Consider the following 18,155-nt stretch of genomic DNA (forward strand, 5'->3'; position numbering starts at 1 on the left):
CTTTGCTTGGAGAGAATTTGGGGTGTCTAAAAATGGGTATATATATTTATTACAAGCATTTTCAATTTCTAAAAAAGCCAAGAGTTCATCGCAGCTTGCCTTTAAAGCTCTAAATTAGCATTCTTGAAAAGCTTTCTCTGCCTCAAGCCTTCAAGGGAATGAGGAAATTTGGTTGGCAATTGACCATGTCCAAAGCTTGTAAACCTTTACTTTGTTGGCAGTTGCTAAAAATGGAGGCAGGAGCAACAAATCCTCAACAACAGGAAAGATCTTTCTCCGCAAACATTGCCTCATAATTTGGGAATGCAAAGTCCAATTCTTCTGCCAATTCCTTTCCTCCATGATATTCAAGAAAATAAGTAACAAACCCACGTTTCAGATATAACACCATTACCTTCTTTCTTCAAAGATCCTTTGTTGGTTCATTTCTTAACATCCCTCTGATCCAGGAGGGATGGAGATAGAAAAGAAACCAAAAACACAGCAAACCAACCTTTTTGTATCTTCTTTTTTGTCATCGTCGCCATCATCTTCATCGATGGCTATCCTCCTGCTGCTCTTCTACACCTTCATCTCTTGCCCCACTATCTTTGCCTTGCCCAGCACCTTCGCTCCCGAGGATAACTTTCTAATTGATTGTGGTGCCAACTCTCCACCCACACTCCCTGATGGAAGAGTCTTCAAAACTGACCAACAAGCCTCTGAGTTCTTGAAAACCAAGGAAGATGGTCAAGTATCTGTCGCCTCCGCTGATGTTCCTTCACCCTTATATCTAACTGCGAGAGTTTTTGCCCAAGAAGCCGCTTATACATTCCAGTTAAAACGACCTGGTTTTCATTGGGTGCGTCTCTATTTCTTTGCAATAAAAGATAACCAGTTTGATCTTCAACAAGCAACATTCTCTGTCTCTGCAAATCAGTATGTTCTCCTTCACAACTTCAAGGTTAACAATGGCACTATACCTATGCTCAAGGAGTACCTTCTTAACATGAATGATCCTACATTTACCCTCAAGTTTTCTCCTATGAAGAATTCAGCTGCTTTTATAAGTGCCATTGAGGTTGTTTCAGCACCGGATAGCTTGATCGCCGATGAAGGCTCTTCCCTTTTCCCTGTAAACAACTTTCCTGGTTTGTCCAAGTATGGTTACCACGTTGTGTACAGGCTTAACATGGGTGGACCTGTGATCACCTCAAAGAATGATACGTTAGGACGGACTTGGATACCTGACACTGACTATCTTCGCGACAAAAAATTGGCTAAGAGTGTCTCTGCTGACACAACTTCTATCAAATACCCTGAGACTTTGACCCCACTGATTGCACCAGCAACGGTTTATTCATCTCTTATTCAGATGGCTGATGCAAAAACAGTGAAACCAAACTTCAATGTGACATGGCAGTTAGAAGTGGATACAGCATTTGATTACATGCTTCGGTTGCATTTCTGTGACGTTGTTAGCAAGGCACTGAATGACCTCTATTTCAATGTATACATTAATGGTAAAATGGCCATTTCGGGATTGGACTTGTCGAGTCTAACTGGTGGGTTGGCTGTTCCATACTACAAAGATATTGTGGTGAATGCTTCCCTCTTCAGCGATGGACTAACTGTTCAGATTGGTCCATTGAATCAGGATACGGGTTTGACTAATGCAATTCTTAATGGCTTGGAGGTCTTGAAAATGAGCAACTCGGTTGATAGTTTGGATGGGGAATTTGGTGTTGATGGAAGGGTGGGCATAGCCAACAAGGGGGCCGTGGCTGCAGTCGGTTTTGCCATGATGTTTGGTGCCTTTGTGGGTCTTGGTGCAATGGTTATTAAATGGAAGAGGAGACCCCAAGATTGGCAAAAGAGGAATAGCTTTTCTTCTTGGCTGCTCCCACTCCATGCTGGAGACTCTAGCTTCTTGAGCAAGTCCTCTGGCAAGAGCAACTTTTACTCGTCGACCCTAGGCTTAGGCCGTTATTTCTCTCTGGCAGAGTTGCAAGAAGCAACCAAAAACTTTGATCCAAGTGCTATAATTGGTGTTGGTGGATTTGGCAATGTTTATATAGGCACGATTGATGATGGGACCAAAGTTGCTGTCAAGAGAGGGAACCCACAATCTGAACAAGGTATCACAGAGTTCCAGACAGAAATCCAGATGTTGTCAAAACTAAGGCATAGGCACTTGGTGTCACTGATTGGTTACTGTGATGAAAACAATGAAATGATCCTGGTTTATGAGTACATGTCCAATGGACCTTTCAGAGATCACTTGTATGGAAAAGACTTGCCACCATTATCATGGAAGCAAAGGCTCGAGATCTGTATTGGAGCTGCTCGTGGACTTCACTACCTTCATACTGGTACTGCACAAGGGATTATTCACCGCGATGTTAAGACCACCAATATTTTGCTTGATGATGCCTTTGTTGCCAAAGTTGCTGATTTTGGGCTGTCAAAAGACACACCTATGGGGCAGAATCATGTTAGCACTGCAGTGAAAGGCAGCTTTGGGTACTTGGACCCTGAGTACTTCAGGAGGCAGCAATTGACAGAAAAATCAGATGTCTACTCATTTGGGGTGGTTCTGCTCGAAACCTTGTGTTCAAGGCCTGCCATTAACCCACAATTGCCGAGAGAGCAGGTTAACTTGGCTGAATGGGCAATGCAATGGAAGAGGAAGGGATTGCTTGAAAAGATTATTGATCCTCATCTTTTGGGGACCATCAATCCTGAATCAATGAATAAGTTTGCAGAGGCTGCAGAGAAGTGCTTGTTAGAATATGGTGTTGATAGACCTTCAATGGGAGATGTTTTGTGGAACTTGGAGTATGCCTTGCAGCTGCAAGAAGCATTCTCAGAGGGAAAATCCGAGGATGAGACCAAGTCATCTAACACTGCCGCTGCCCCCCCTTCTATTGTGGTTCCATCCAGCAGTCCTCCTTCTGATATCAACTGTCCAGTTTCTCATCCAGAAGACAATAAGGGTCCAGCTGAAGTTCAGGTCATTGGTGAACACTCAGGAACTGCAATGTTTGCACAATTTCAAGGGCTGAGTGGTAGGTAAATACCATTGCTTGATAAGTGAGATATAATTCTACCATTTCAGAAGGCCTTGGGCAGGCATTTTTTTCCTCTCAGAAAAAAGGTGCACTTCTCTATGTAACAACTATTTCATCTAAACTCTCTCCGGCTCACTTCTCTTTCCTTCATTCTTGTGTTGGGTATTCAATTTCATTTTCAAAAGTATACCAAATCATACATTATGATTAATGTACTGTTGTCCATTGATATATGCATACAGTCCATTAATCTTATGTGTCAATTAATTACTATCATATGAAAGAATAGCAGTAAGCAATTTTGTATATTGTTATAGCACAGTGGTGTAAGTTTTCAAATTCAGTTCACCAACAATTTCAATAAGAATCGGTTCCAGCTGCAATTGTGTCAATATTTACTTGTATGAGACCAGATAGATATGCCAATTGCAGGTAGCAATTTTAACATTTCACCTGCACTGCCGAAGCTCGAACAAACAAGTCTATTTTCTAACGTCCAAAAGAATCCTTTGTTTTTACTTCTTGGCGGGTGTGATTCTGTCTAAGCATTAAGTTTGTTCAGATTAATAAGAAGTTGACATTGAAACATAAACTGCTGTGAAATCAGACATCGATACATTTGAGACTAAGAGGATTGGATGATCATATTCATATCAAGCATTCCTTCTAAAGCTACCAAGTGGTATATAATTGTAAAAAATAACATTAATATTCATTTACTTGGTATATATGTGGAAATCTTCACTTCTGCAATCACATTTAACTACTTGACATAGCTGCATTGGGTAACCATACCTTCAACATCCATAGGACCGGACTTTTGCTGCATTTGAAGCAACTTAATCATCATTGTCAAAATTCGGAATTTATACAAGTTTACGGTAGTGTCATGAATCAAAACCGAGATAACAAGACAGATAGAGAGTGGTTCCTCCAGTTTAAAATGCAGGATTGAACTACTTGACATAGCTGCATTAGGTAACCATACCTTCAATATCCATATGACCGGACTTTTGCTGCATTTGAAGCAACTTAATCATCATTGTCAAGATTCGGAATTTATACAAGTTTACGGTAGTGTCATGAATCAAAACCGAGATAACAGAACAGATAGAGTGGTTCCTCCAGTTTAAAATGCCGGATTGAGATGATTATGGCTAATGACACCAAAAGTTTCTGAGCATTTAGTATATTAATCCTTTGCATAAATGGCTGAAAACTAATAATTCAGAAATCTCCTTCAACATTGTTTGCTTTGTGATTAGTATAGGATGGAAGGGAGAAAGAAAAAAAAAAAACATAAGCTATGGCCAAAAAGGAGATGGATTCTATTTTTAGGTAATGGGCATGTTTCTTTATCACCATGCCTGATCAGACCTTCAGAATTGGACATGATCAAAAGCTTCTAGTGAAGTAGGAAACTAAATATATTAAGGATCCAAAATGAAATTTCAGTTCTTTAACTTTTAACTTTGAATTATTTTTTGCATGAAATTATTTCCTTTTATTCAAAAATCGTCAGCCACAAACAGGTTCAACACTAGGTATTTGAGACAAACAAATTGCACTATAACATTCATTCTCCACCATCACCACCAATGGCATGGGTAACCTTAATTATCAACCACCATTAAATTAGCGAAAGCTAATAGGCAGTATAAAAGAATGGGTGGAAGGTGAGAGATGCCTTTAACCTTTTGAATGAACAAGAGGGAGTTTAAATGCAAAGCAATCCATATTTGTAGAGAAACCTAAAAATTTCTACCCCGTGACGTGTGTGTGTGTGAGCTCTTATAACATCCCTCCATAACTATTTCCCATACAGAAACTTCCATATGAATCCCCAGCAATTATTCTCTTTTTTCATATTCGATAATGGAGAATCAAAGTGAAATGAGGGCTTTTGACATGGGAGCCTTGAGGAGCAACCTTCCCCAAAAGTAAGGGTTTGATTCATTCGTGGCTAACCATGTTCTTTTATCTTTTTGTTTGATGATTCATTCAACATAATGGATACTGTTTGTCCTCCAGCAGGAGAGGGTTGTCAAGCTATTACTCAGGAAAAGCTAGATCATTCGCGTGCATTGCAGATGTTCATTGCGTCGAGGATCTCAAGAAACATCCCGATGCTGAGAAAAGGAGAAGAAATATTCGAAGATGAAGGAGATGCAGCATGATACACCTTATCCATGTCGAAAAGTATTCAGTTGCACTCATTGTGCTTCACCCTGCATTGGTGTAAATCTATTAATCAAAAGTCGCTGCTATTATGATTTGCATTATATCAGCAGAATGTAAGAATTGCAGATTTGATTACAAAAACTGTGTGATGGTAATAATTAAGATTACTTTTCTTGTTGCTACTCTTTTAAGCCACATAAAGGGAATGTTCTAATCAAGGCTCAGGCAAAATACTACTCTGTCCTAACACAACAATTATTGCCTGGCCTCTAAAAGAATCACCATTTAACCTAAAGATACAAAGTCAGAGGTGAGATGCTGTCCACAACCTATTACAACCTTTTCTTCTTAGTGAGTGATTCCCAATCATCAGATATGATGAGTTCATCATCCTCATCGTCAACGTCAAGCTTTTCGATTTGATTGTGATTTTTTCTTTCATCAGAAAGGCCTGAATGATCTGGAGTGGTGCCTTTGGAAACCTCAAACAGTTTTCTTTTCCTCCCAGTAGCATTTTCGGTCCCCACTGAAATTTCTTGAATTTCAACATCTTTCTCACCCTCCAGAATCTCCTCCGCTGGCAAAGCATTGGATGTACTTTCACCGTTTCCAACAGCCTTACTATTGTCCTTATCCACAGGAGCTTCAACCCATCCAGAGAGAAGCATTCCATCAGGTTCCTTCTCCTCGTCAAATTCTTCCCTGAGAGATTAAAAAGTAAATTATTTAAGTTGCTCTTCATATTTGAGGGCAAATGTCCCCAATGCAGGATAACAAGTGATGCAAATTCAATTGACACTACAAGCATCATGTATAACATTTACAAGTCCACCTTATTACAACCACAGAAAAGCAAATTAGAGGAGGCATTCAGAAATAAATGAAGTACATATCAAGCCCCAACTTTGAGTCTGCTCTTACTCATTGTGATTTAATAAGAAGATGTCTTAGTCTTTTTTTTTAGGTTGGAAGAAGAAGAAGATGTCTAGTCTAATCATATAATTAATGTCAAGAATCAGCTGAGATAAAAAAAATAAAAATAAAAAAAAACCCAAGTAACAAACCTTATTCATCGTCATCTGTGCACACAAGTACATCAAAGAACAAGACAGGCAAAAAAGAGAAATTAATTTGATGAAGCCAGTCTAACGTTCATCACATAAAGAGCTTTCCAGGGACATAACAAAAGGATTTTTTAGATCATGATTATCAAGGTAAAGACAAACCTATGCTTGATATTGATATTGCATGAGAACTCCTGTTGAAGATCCTCTATAGTAAGCACAGTCCCACTAGTTACTTGAGAAGGCAGCTCAGATAAGGTCTGTTTAAGAGAAATAAATCACAATTATCGCACTTTCTTTTGTGCCAAACAAGACGCATGATTTCAAGACTTAACCCACAAGTAATTAATTGTACAAAGGCAAATAAATTTATTTTAAAAGCAAGGAAAGGGAGAAGAATTATACTTTCTGAAGGTTTGCAGCATAAATTGCTACCATATCCTCTTCAAGATCTTCACCAACTTCATAAAGAATACTTGCCCCTTGCATAATTAGTGGAAAGTTCATGCCAAGTTTGGCTTTAACAATCTTTTCAACAAAATCCCGCAACTTAGAACGATGAGTATTAACCTCAAGCAATAGTGGTGTCTGTTTCAAGATATTACACATGAGCAAGTTTGATTTGAAACATTTACAAAGGAATTCAGACATGCCAATTAGATATACCTGTGAACAAACATAGCAAGACTTGTTAGGTTCATAGGGTTCCACAGGCATTAGAAGCATCTTTTTTGAAGGATGTTCTAGACAATATGTCATCCTGCATAGGCATCCAAATCAGATTAGATCTGACATACAGTATAATTATCATTAAAAGCAATTTGCATTCATGAAGCATGGAGATGAGAAGTAAAATTCCAACAAAGACAACGACAACTATATGTACTAACATGAACACAATAACATATGCTCGGTACTTAAGACAAAACTGAACTACACAATTACTTTGTATTTAAATATCCAAAAATAATCAAAAGAAAACAAATTCAATAAACAAAAAGGAAACTGAACTAAACCTGTAATCGTTGCTATCCTTTTTTAAAACCTTAATTGCTTCAATCACAATCAACCCAGCTATGATAGCATTTGTTGTTGCAACAGCATGCACGATATTACCAGCAATACCTTTGGCTTCAAAAAGACTACGTAAAGGAATCTCAAAAGAAGAAGCCCGAATATTTGCAGCAGCAGTAACAAATTCCACCGCCAATTGATCATCTTTATCAAAACTCAGATTCCCTATCTCCTGTCAAAAGGCAAAACAAATCAGTCTAACTAGGTAGGAAGTGATGATCAATCAGTTTTTCAGAAGCATGAGATCAACATTGACCTTTTCTCTCTTCAAGAAAAATAATCTCAAAGCCTCGAGGAACACTCTTGAATTTTCTGCGAGGCTCCAAACATCCTGAGGATTCTTCAAGCCGAGAGATGACATAGCAGAGACATCATCAGTGGCACAACCTTTTTCCATGTTCCCATTCTCGTTAGTTAGTTTCTTGGGCAGGACATCATTACTATATATAGGCTTTGGTTTGTTACGGTTTTTCCACGTTTCTTCATTAGATAGAGCCACTTCTATGTTATGACCAAATACATGATCATATATTCTTCTTCCATATTGCTCGATATCTTCATCTTGTCTACATTCAAATGCATCTTCTGAATGTTCTGAAGAGTTTGCAGCATCACTAGAACGAACATTCAAATCATTTTCCTGATTCTTGTCCCCAAATAACTTTGCAAAAAGCAGGTCCTTTGCCCACACAATACAATGAACAAACTACAATTCAAACATTATGATTAGAACTTGCGGCATAGCAGTTTCTTGCAACAACAAAGAGATTTAATCATCATAATTCTAGTGACTAATGGTTACTCAAAGCCAATAGAAGCAAATGAACTCCCACCCTACCCCATCCAAACAGAAATCTCTCAGCTCAATCAATAATTACCTTTGACGGAGTGCTTGTAATTGTACAGACAGGATAAGTCTTTGGGGCAGGTTTTGGCTGACATTCATAACACTCTGTTTTTCCCTTCAAATGTACAGTCACCTGCGTCATCCAGAAAAGCAATAACATAAGAGTAATACTGAAGCTGAAAAAAAACAGAGTAACACTGCAAACATAATTTTATAGTGTGTGTGATAGATAGAAAAGAGTTGATAAGCAAAGGAAACACAATAGTTTAAGTTTCGAAAGTCAAATAAACAACAAATTCATGAGTTAAACATAGGCAAGAATTCTAAGAAACCTTAACCTTCAGAAACTAATGTGATCATAGAATTAATGTACTAAAGAAGTGCAGAGAGAAAGAGAAGCAAATACATGCACATGTTAAACAAGAAGTAAAGGAGCACTTCACTTTTAGTACCGGACCTATTTGCTAAAACATTTTATGAAGCCTTTAATAGCACTTACCAAGTGAAACAAGTTCCATCCAGACAGGAACTTAAGATGCTACGTATATATAGGATAGAACAGGTCACCTATTCTAGGAGTGAGTTCCTTCAATAAGTAATTATTTGCATAAAATAGCAGAACCTCAGATTATTGGTTATACAACATGTAAGATCAAAACAAATTGTGTGGTTTCGTACTTGCACAAACTAAAGATATTAGATGAAGCATGAAAATGAGCAATCCACACATGCAACCTAGTTACAAGATAAGAATCCAAAGATTATAGCTAAAAGAAGGTAAAAACCTAAATTACCTGTCCCAGGAACCCAGTGGTCCCACTTTCAACCAATGGGACATCAGCTGCCAAGCAAAGACGGTTTACATGGCGCCTTGCATCTAAGTTATCTAGCCCATTTAGAACAACATCAAACTCTTCAAAGAAATTCACATTGAAGTGAGACTCCTTAACATTTGCATGGTATGGTGTAATGCTGATGTTGGGCCTGAATCTTAAGACTGCATCTCGAGCAACCTGATAAAAGCATAGATGAAATACAAATCATCAACTTATAATTGCCAATGCAAGTTAACATGGAAAAATGCTTGTAGATGTACTTACCTTAGCCTTAGACTGCCCAACATGGGATTGTCGAAACAAAAATTGTCTATTCAGGTTGCTGACTTCTATAGCGTCCATGTCAATCTACAAGCACATGAATGGAATAGCAAGAATAAATAATTTCCAGAATAATATACCGGTTATTGGAGCCAATAAATTACTTGCACAAGAACCAAAAAACCAATACATCAGTTCAAACCCACATAATCAACTTGACCTCACAACACATAGTGAATAACATATTTTAATAATAGTAAATAACAAAGGAAACAAACCATTTTACAGCCATCAAATTTCCAAGGAAAAATATGACACCCAGGTACCATCCTTAGCACCACTACCACCTATAGGATTGATAGCCCCTTTCACTGATAACTAACACCCAACCTATCAATACCTTATTATCAGCACTTAACACCATCTTAGAACTATGCATCTAACTTTTGTATCATCATAAACAACCCGATTCCTAGACAACTCTAACTAATCAGTAATCACTCCACTGTAAAACCAATTGTTAGCATTACTACCAATCAAGCCAACCTAAGGGAAACATCATACTACCACCATTGACATTTACCACCACTCTAAACTTGCACTATCTCCCCAGACCACTGCCATTTTTACAATACGCTTTACCAGCTTGGTGACCTATATGCTGCTACAAATTTCACTGTCATATAACATGCACCAAAGCACCGTAGGTTCCACCTTGAGCTCCACTATCACCATTAACAATCAAATGCATAGAAAACACCAGAATCTATCTGATTTTGCTAATTCCTCCCAAAACATGCATCCATAAATCTATGGTAAAAGAACTAAACATCTAGGACTCATCACAGTCATCACCCACAGCGACCGCAAAAAATCACTTGCCAACATTTTATAATCAGTATTTCACTAATTATTGTCACATTATAGACATAGAATCAACTAATCCCTCGTGAATTTTTGTAAAAACTAATTTCTGCCGTATCAAACATAATTAATCACCCTAATTCTAAAAAACAACCGGAAAAAAAAAAAGGTTTTAAGGTGAACACACAATTAGACTGTTTAAACCCCAGCACCAACTCCAGTTAGACAAATAATTTAAAACCAAAACAAAAGAAAAGTATAACCCAGAAGGAAAAAACAAAAAAAAAAAAAAACTCTACTCGTCACTAAACAATGGGCAAAGTAAAAACTGGGGAAAAAAAATAAAACCCATTTTTAGGAATTTAAAAACAAAGGGTAATTAACTTACCATATGAATATCTTGAAACCCAGAAAGAGCAAGCGTCTTGAGAAGCTCACAACCAATCCCTCCTGCCCCTACCATAAGCACTTTCGCCCCCTACCATTAAAAATAAAAGGAGTTAAATTATACTTAAACTAAATGCTTATTTTTGCTTTGGTTTTAGGGATATTTATTTCGTACCTTAATGGCGGATAACTGTTCTTGAGATATCATTCCGGAAGTCAAGTCAGAGAGAAAGCTAGAAGAAGAACATGAACAGAGAAGCAAAGAAGACTGAAATAGAAAACCATTTTTTTTTCTTTTTGCTGTTTTTAGAGATACAGAGTGAGAGAGGGGCCGTTGTGGGGTTTGAGGGAATCGAACACGGGACGTGAAACAACAGTTAAGGGAATCTACATGGCCATGATTAGGAAAGCGCGGCTAAAGGATCGACAAAAATATATTAAAAAAAAAAGACAAAATCAATTGAAAATTAGAAAATAAAATAAAATAAAATAAAAACATAAAACGCTCCTTGAGCCCGAAGAGATTTTCAAGTGGCCGGACGAAATGAGCTCATCAGTGATTTCGGCGGTTTTTGGATATACTGCTTAGTTTATCCCTATTAGGAACAATAGATAACGTCGGCGTTTGGATGTGGGTATCTAATTATCTTGTTTCGGGTTTTATCGCTTTATGCCTTCAATGGCGGTCTCATCGCTTTAATAGTACAAATTTCAAGCTCTATCATTTGATAAAATATTACAGGAGCTTCGATTTATATCTTATTTTTTATTTTTCATTTTTTAAAAAAATATTTTTAAATAAATTACTTAATTATTTTTATTATATTCCTTTTACTTTTAAATTTTCGTATTTGTAAATCTAAAAATTTTTGAATTTACAAATTTAAAACTTCTTAAAATTTTTCAAATTTACATATTCAAAAATTTAAAATTTTTTGTAAAATATTTTTTCTCGACTAATTTTTTTTCAAACTTAAATATAACTTTTTTTAATTTATTCATATAAAATTTCAATATCTGAATTTTCATATCTAATAAATTATATAATTTACCAAAAATACATATCCCATAAGAAATATAATTTATCAAAAAAACATATTTGAAAACTTTAAAATTGAAATGAGAAGGATAATTAAATAATTTTTTTATTTTGAAAAAAAAAAATTAGATGTGCTAAAATTATATTATTTTGTTTAATTCCTAAAATGAAGATAGTCAAATGATTCAAATGTAAATGTGATACTGACGAGGAAACTATTAACAATGCAGAACACAATCCAAATCATTGGGTTCACCTGGATAGAGCAACAGGCAGATTCCCACCTTTATTGCAAATCAGGAGTGTATTTGAAGCTGCAACTAATTGTACATTTTCCTTCACATATTAAACAAAAATTATGTATTATTTACAAATATGCTCACCCTCCAATCAATTTCTTGATATATTACAACTGTGTTTTATACTTGTTCATATTCAGAGGACTAATCTTTCCAATACCTTGGCAAGCACATTTCATGCTACAAAATCATGAAACAAATGCGAGGAACTGAACCTGAGGTGCCGGTTGCCAGCATCTATGCATTCAAAATCTGCAGTTTCGGCTCCTACAGAAGATGCTGCAGGATTGTATATGTCATCCCCTCTCAATGGAACAAAATTTTGATGGCCTCCAACTGACATGGGTATGTTACCACCCTCAAAATGTTGCAATCCTAAGGTGAGAGAGACACCGCTTCCACTTCCAAACCTTCTCGACTCTGACATGTGGTAAGCAGCAGCAGCAGCTGCCATAAACCGATCGCTACTGCCATCAGAATGAGCAATTGCCTCAGGGAAGAGATTAGAGTCATCAACATTAGGCCTCTGCTCCTCTCTTAACCTCAGTAATCCATATTCAATTTCAGCTTCTCCACGTGTGACATTTTGGAAACCAACTCCAGTAGTTGATCCTGCCATATTTACATCGGTAACATGGTCAGATTTGGAATCCATCAACTGTCCAGTGCTACATCTCTCTGTGGCTGATGAACTCCCACTTTGCGGCAGACCTTCATCTCTGTCCTCAGAGGACCTTGTATCACCTTTTGTTGCTTTGACTGCATTTTCAGATGAAGAATTAGAGTCCATTTCTACATCTGCAAATTCTTCCTTGTACATCTCTTCAACCATAGGCTTCCAGAGACGCACCCGTGCATTTATAAACCAATTGGAAACCTGAGCAGATGCAAATATATCATCAAGGCAACAATAATGATTACTGAAACATGCAGAAATGATGTCATGATTTAAGGATATAGTCTAAAGAGATGCTGGCACATATTGACCGATATTAAAAACTCAAACAGTACAACAAGATACGCAACAAGAATTTGTTGTATTATAGCCATTAGTAACTTGGAAATAAAGTGTGCTGCGGGTTTAAGAGTATACAGAATTACTACTGCTATTCAGGTGAGGCAAACAAGTTTAGAATAAATACTAGTGGCTATACCTTCATTTGGCAGAATTAAAGCCCATGTTTTGTAAATGAGTTTGCTTTATCCGTACTCCTTAAAACCTATTTCTACCATATATCCAGCATTTTTAGCCACTGCTTCCACCACTGATTTTAACCTTAATAACACTTTCCCAGCCAAGTTTCTAGTGAACATTCCTTACAACAAACAATTTGCAATAATCCAAATTTAGCTAGCTTTGCTAATCACATCTGCTTCATCATATGGTAGTAAGATTATTAGTTTGTAATTACCTGACTTCTAGTCAAGCCTGTTTGTCTTGCTAGCACGGTCTTATCAGAATCCTTTGGGTAGCTGGAGGACAACAAAAATAGCAATAAGTACAATCGAGGCGTTGAAATCTTTTTGAAAGGGTAAGATTTGGGAAATCCGTAAGGAGGGAGTATTATGTCAAACTTACGGATGAAGAAAATGCTCAAACAGCCAAGCACGAAGTATTGAAACAGAGTTTTCAGGCAGCCCTCTCTGAGGCCTCCATGCATGTTGTTGTATGATACCAAGCCGCTGAAGAGCTTTCTGTTGCCTCAGCTGCCGATCCACATAACGCAGACGAGTAATTCCTACTCCTTTACTGTTCTCTGAAGTATCCTGCTCCCCAAGACTTTTATGTGTTGCCCGAATTTGACCATTAATTGCGTCACGCAAGCATCGGAAGTGGTGGGATATAGTCTGTAGCGCAAGTGCTGTGTAAGGCCTAGCAGCTCCAAACCCTGCTATCACATCAAACGATGACACTACAATTTGCATCTGATGATAATACTGTTTATACCTTCTATCAACCTGCAGCAACAACTATTTAGCATTAGACACAATCAATAATGAAAAGCAATAAAGCAGGGAAGACATAACCAAGAGAATAGGCCTAAAGGCTAAAAGCATTCACCTTCCAAGACCACTTGATCTTTATACATGAATTTGCTTAGAAGACCAGGGAGAGATTTATGTATAGACATTAACACGATGAAGCATGATGCCAAATGAGAATGAGATGCTAATAATTTAATTACATGAACCAATAGACATAACAACATTCATAAAAGAAATTTTCTATGGAAAAGAAGATAGATACCCATGTTATTTTAGTTACACCAATCAACCAAAAAACAGACAAGAACCAAGTTCTACTTATCAAAGCTTCTTTGTGAAACCAGACTAGCCCCTAGGCCTCCAGCTCCAAGAGTTTTTCTGAAAAGCTTACACAAGATGTAGGAAGCTAAACTGGAGATTTGGTAACAAGTTTAATATGTCTTTCAGCAACTATAACCAATTAAACATCCAAAATATATGCTGGAATTCTCAGTTTGTTAATATCCTTGGGGAAAAGACAAATCTCACCCCAGCCTAACCCAGGGAATAAAAAAGGAGAATGAAACAAGGGATTTTTCTCCCTTGAACCCTGATAAGTTTGATTAAAAGTTTCAGGCTTGTTTTATCTGTCCTAGAGTCCAGAAACCAAGATTCCTTTCAGATGCTGGAAATATATAGCTCACATAAGATGGAGACCTCATGCACATGTGCGTGCATGCACACAAACACACACATTAAGAGAGGGGACGGGAGGTAGAGTTTGAGCACTCTTCAATTAATCTAATTGAAAAAATATTCCAATCTCAACTTTAGAGAATTGCAGTTTTATAAATTCTATGACAAAGTAACAATAAAGTGACTACAACAGAAAACAGCCTGACATTACACCAAATATAATTCATTTTGCAGTGTAACTGCAAGACAAACGCAAAAGAATGTGTTTACCTCAGCAAGAGAAGGGAAAAAACTACAATCAAGTGATCTGACTCTTACCTCATCTAACATCGACAACAGCTCTGTTAACTTCCTTTGTAGTTCTTGTCTTTCAGCATGTGAAAGCTCTTTTGCAAAGCTATTGCAGGATTCTAGCTGGTTTGAAGGCACATTCTTTGATCCCCCATCATCCTCCTTGGAAGCCTTCATCCGGTTATCTTGTAAGCTTTGGTTTTTCTCTCCATCAGGCTGCTTTAGAGCCTTTCGAACATTAACAACTTCATCAAGCAGTTGTTGTGCCACCTTGAGATATTTGGAATTAGGAATAGTTCTTGCGATACTCGACATTCCATACACAGATAAATCCCCGTTATTTGAATCTTGGTTACCTCCAGTAAAACCAGGTGGCAGACATTCAGTATTTCTCGAATGTTCATCTCTGGAAGAGCTATTCCTGCTGCCACCCTCACCCGTCAGTGAAGGATTAGAACTCAAGAACGAATCAAAACCTGAATTGGGATTTCGATAGGGGATAGAAAGCATTTGAATTCCAGAAGGAATTTGGGTACCAAGGCTTAGGGATAATCCTTGACCTTGCAAGTTTTGACCACTCTGAAGAATGCTGGCAGTACCACCCATTGGATGCATAACTAGAATTTCATTTCTATCATCCCTCCAAGCACCAAACTCATGCTCCCCAACTCGTGAGCCACCAAGGTTTGATAAGATTTCTTGCTGCTGTGAAGTTGAATCCGAAGCCTCCGCAGCCTGAATTTCAACACAGTTATTTTGCTGCTGAGAATTCCCAGCAAACGCATCTGAGTAAGACCCAGGATTCATATACATCATTGTATTACCAGGAAGAACTGGTGCCCCTGGATATGAACCAGGCATTGTTTCTCTTAAATAGATCATTGGAGCTGTATCACTTTGATTATTGGAACTAGAGTAATAAGTAGCCATATTTCTCTTGAACTTGAAACTTTGTCGGCGCCTCGTTCAAATCAGATTACATAGTCACGCTATGAACTGAAAATAGGCAATTGAAACGACTTCCATTATAAACAATTTTGAGCGTATGTAGAAAAATCTTATATGCACATCTTACTCTCACCAAATTATATAATCTCAAAAGAAATAATACAGAATAGAATATTTCATACTACCATATAATTGTTATCAGAGTTTGTAAAAGGCGGAGGCTAAGCTGCTTGACAAACTATTATCAGTTTCTAACTTTCTATTATAAACAAGAGCTTTAGCAGTGAAGGAGTTCAAAACTGCAATGGTCTGCAGCAAAAAACACTAAAATCTTTAAACAAAAAAGCATCGAAGAACCAAACTTACATAGAGTATTCTCTATACATGAGCCCGTCATATTTTCTGAGATATGGAATTTTATATAGAGGCAACAACTGTGAGAAATCTACGAGCACTTAAAGCAAAATCCCATAAACATTCAAAATCAAAACTCAAACCGGGGGAAGAATGATCAAAAAGATAACTAAGGTGAGAGTCATCAATTATTTATCAAACAGCCAAGAAGGAAAAAAGAATGGAACAAAAAAAGAGCCAAAGAAATAAGACAAACACAAAATCTGTAAATCTCAATAAGTATCTTTCTTATGAATATATCTTGTTCAGGCACAAAAGAGAAAAGAGAAAGGTAGTGGGAAGAGAAACTTAGAAGAAAGAGAACAAAAAAAAAATTAAAGACAATATCTACAGGTCTTTGGGTTAAAGTCAGAAATTATGTACATATGAATAAAAAAATACCTCGAAGCCAGTAACAGTTGTGGGAGTTTTGGGGAACAGCAAATCTCAAAGACACCACCTGATCCGCTGGTGATAACAAAATCCTTAAGAAACCAAACACTTTGTGATCCCAAGAACCCAGAACAACAACAGCCCAACTCTTCACTTTTCATCAAAATTTTTGCACATACCACAATAAAAATACAAAACAAAACAAACCCAAACTTTAGAAAAGAAAAAAAAATTATTTTCAGTTAGTTGCTCCTAATAAAAGGTAATGATAATAATAATTTAAACCCAAATAAAAGACAGACAGAAGAAGAGAAGAGAAAAAGCAATCAATGAAGGAATTATATCACTTGTTTTGCTCCTGTTTTACTAATCATAAACTCTCTATCCATCATTTCCATGAAACCCACGTGAAAGATTCACACACAAACTTGAACCCTCTACCTCTTTCTCTTCTAAACTATTTATCTCTTTTTGGAGATAAAAAGAGAAAAAAAAAAAAAAAAACTTTTTGCTTTTTGATGTTCTTACTTTGAAACCCAGTTGTAGAGGTTGGTACTACTTGACCTCCTTCTCTTACCTCCCCTCTCTTTTTTTGCTTCTTCTTTTAAACTTTCTTCCACTACTGCTTTCTTATTCTTCTTCTGTTCGTCTTCTTCTTTGCCTGTTGTTGAGGATATGTTTGGTTAAGGAGTTCTATCTTTAACAACCAGTTGGTGGACCTAAACCCTCCCTTAAACCTCCTCTTTCATCACCATCTCTCCCTTTCTCTCTCAATCCCCTTTGCTGTCTTTCTCATCTTTCAGCATGGAAGCTCTGGTTGCTGCAATATCCACCATATAACCCATATTTTATTCTTTGATTTTATTTTTATTTCTATTCCTATTATTACTAATATTTTATTTATTTACTCAACTACTGGCTTTTATAAACTCTTTATTTTGTTTATTTATTATTTTTAAATATGAAGGCGTACCATTATAGGCTTCAGATCCTAGTATCAATCTGAGTGCGCTACTCGATAGAACTCACCAAAACACCACGCGTGAAGGTTATTAGCGTAAGCCAGACTGCAGAGACTTTGTGTGAATGTCATACTCTAGAACTTAATATGCGTAAATGAGGGGTGGGGGGACTTGTATTTGTACTCGAGACCCTTGTGGTTAAGAATGACAAGGGCTCAAAATTAACCGAATAAATGTATATTTATAATTAATAAATGATTAATTTAATTAATTAAATTTATTTTTTTATGAAAAAATATTAAATTTGAGTTTTGTGGACATTTGTTAGAGTTATCTTTAATGTATGATTTGTAGTTACTTATTTTAAATTATTATGTATGATATATCTTACTTTCACTTGAAAGATTAAATAATTATCTACCTCAAAATTTATCTTACCAAAAAATATATATATTTATAATTCGTTTATTTATTTTTAAAGATATTTAGATTTGATTTATATTTAATAAAAAGTTATTTTATTTATTTAAATAATAAAATATTTATATTTGATTCAATTAAATTAAATAATTTTATTCATAAAAATGAATATATTTATAAATATA

At 36.5% G+C, this 18,155-nt stretch overlaps 2 protein-coding genes and 1 pseudogene across 9 annotated transcripts; 1 reads left to right on the forward strand and 2 right to left on the reverse strand.

Annotated features, from left to right (window-relative positions):
- Positions 1 to 238: 238 nt before the first annotated feature.
- LOC111298723 (putative receptor-like protein kinase At4g39110 pseudogene) lies at positions 239 to 3,468 on the forward strand (annotated as a pseudogene). The gene has a single exon (XR_016328771.1). The product of XR_016328771.1 is annotated as a putative receptor-like protein kinase At4g39110 pseudogene (transcript).
- Positions 3,469 to 5,297: 1,829 nt separating this feature from the next.
- LOC111297028 (SUMO-activating enzyme subunit 2-like) lies at positions 5,298 to 11,287 on the reverse strand. Its single transcript, XM_022891565.2, has 11 exons — positions 10,740 to 11,287; positions 10,566 to 10,655; positions 9,317 to 9,400; positions 9,011 to 9,229; positions 8,248 to 8,349; positions 7,626 to 8,075; positions 7,312 to 7,541; positions 6,962 to 7,055; positions 6,701 to 6,883; positions 6,458 to 6,555; positions 5,298 to 5,933 (listed from the first exon to the last, which is right to left on the reverse strand). The coding sequence occupies exons 1-11, from the start codon at positions 10,770 to 10,772 to the stop codon at positions 5,564 to 5,566; spliced, it is 1,953 nt and encodes a 650-aa protein (XP_022747300.2). The 5' UTR covers positions 10,773 to 11,287; the 3' UTR covers positions 5,298 to 5,563.
- Positions 11,288 to 11,864: 577 nt separating this feature from the next.
- On the reverse strand, positions 11,865 to 17,698 carry LOC111297029 (BEL1-like homeodomain protein 6). Of its 7 annotated transcripts, none has more exons than XM_089745552.1 (6): positions 17,562 to 17,698; positions 16,598 to 16,741; positions 14,882 to 15,850; positions 13,482 to 13,861; positions 13,315 to 13,375; positions 11,865 to 12,779 (listed from the first exon to the last, which is right to left on the reverse strand). In XM_089745552.1, the coding sequence occupies exons 3-6, from the start codon at positions 15,782 to 15,784 to the stop codon at positions 12,078 to 12,080; spliced, it is 2,046 nt and encodes a 681-aa protein (XP_089601678.1). In that variant the 5' UTR covers positions 15,785 to 15,850; positions 16,598 to 16,741; positions 17,562 to 17,698; the 3' UTR covers positions 11,865 to 12,077. The 7 variants fall into 7 exon arrangements, with proteins under 7 accessions (XP_089601678.1, XP_022747316.2, XP_022747327.2 ...); XM_022891581.2 differs by lacking the exon at positions 17,562 to 17,698 and adding an exon at positions 17,117 to 17,486; XM_022891592.2 differs by lacking the exon at positions 17,562 to 17,698 and adding an exon at positions 17,117 to 17,465 and having other exon boundaries at positions 16,598 to 16,736.
- Between the last annotated feature and the right edge of the window lie 457 nt (positions 17,699 to 18,155).

Source organism: Durio zibethinus, chromosome 16, assembly GCF_047325235.1.
Source record: "Durio zibethinus cultivar Kanyao isolate XHJ-2024 chromosome 16, ASM4732523v1, whole genome shotgun sequence".
Lineage (NCBI taxonomy): Eukaryota > Viridiplantae > Streptophyta > Magnoliopsida > Malvales > Malvaceae > Durio > Durio zibethinus.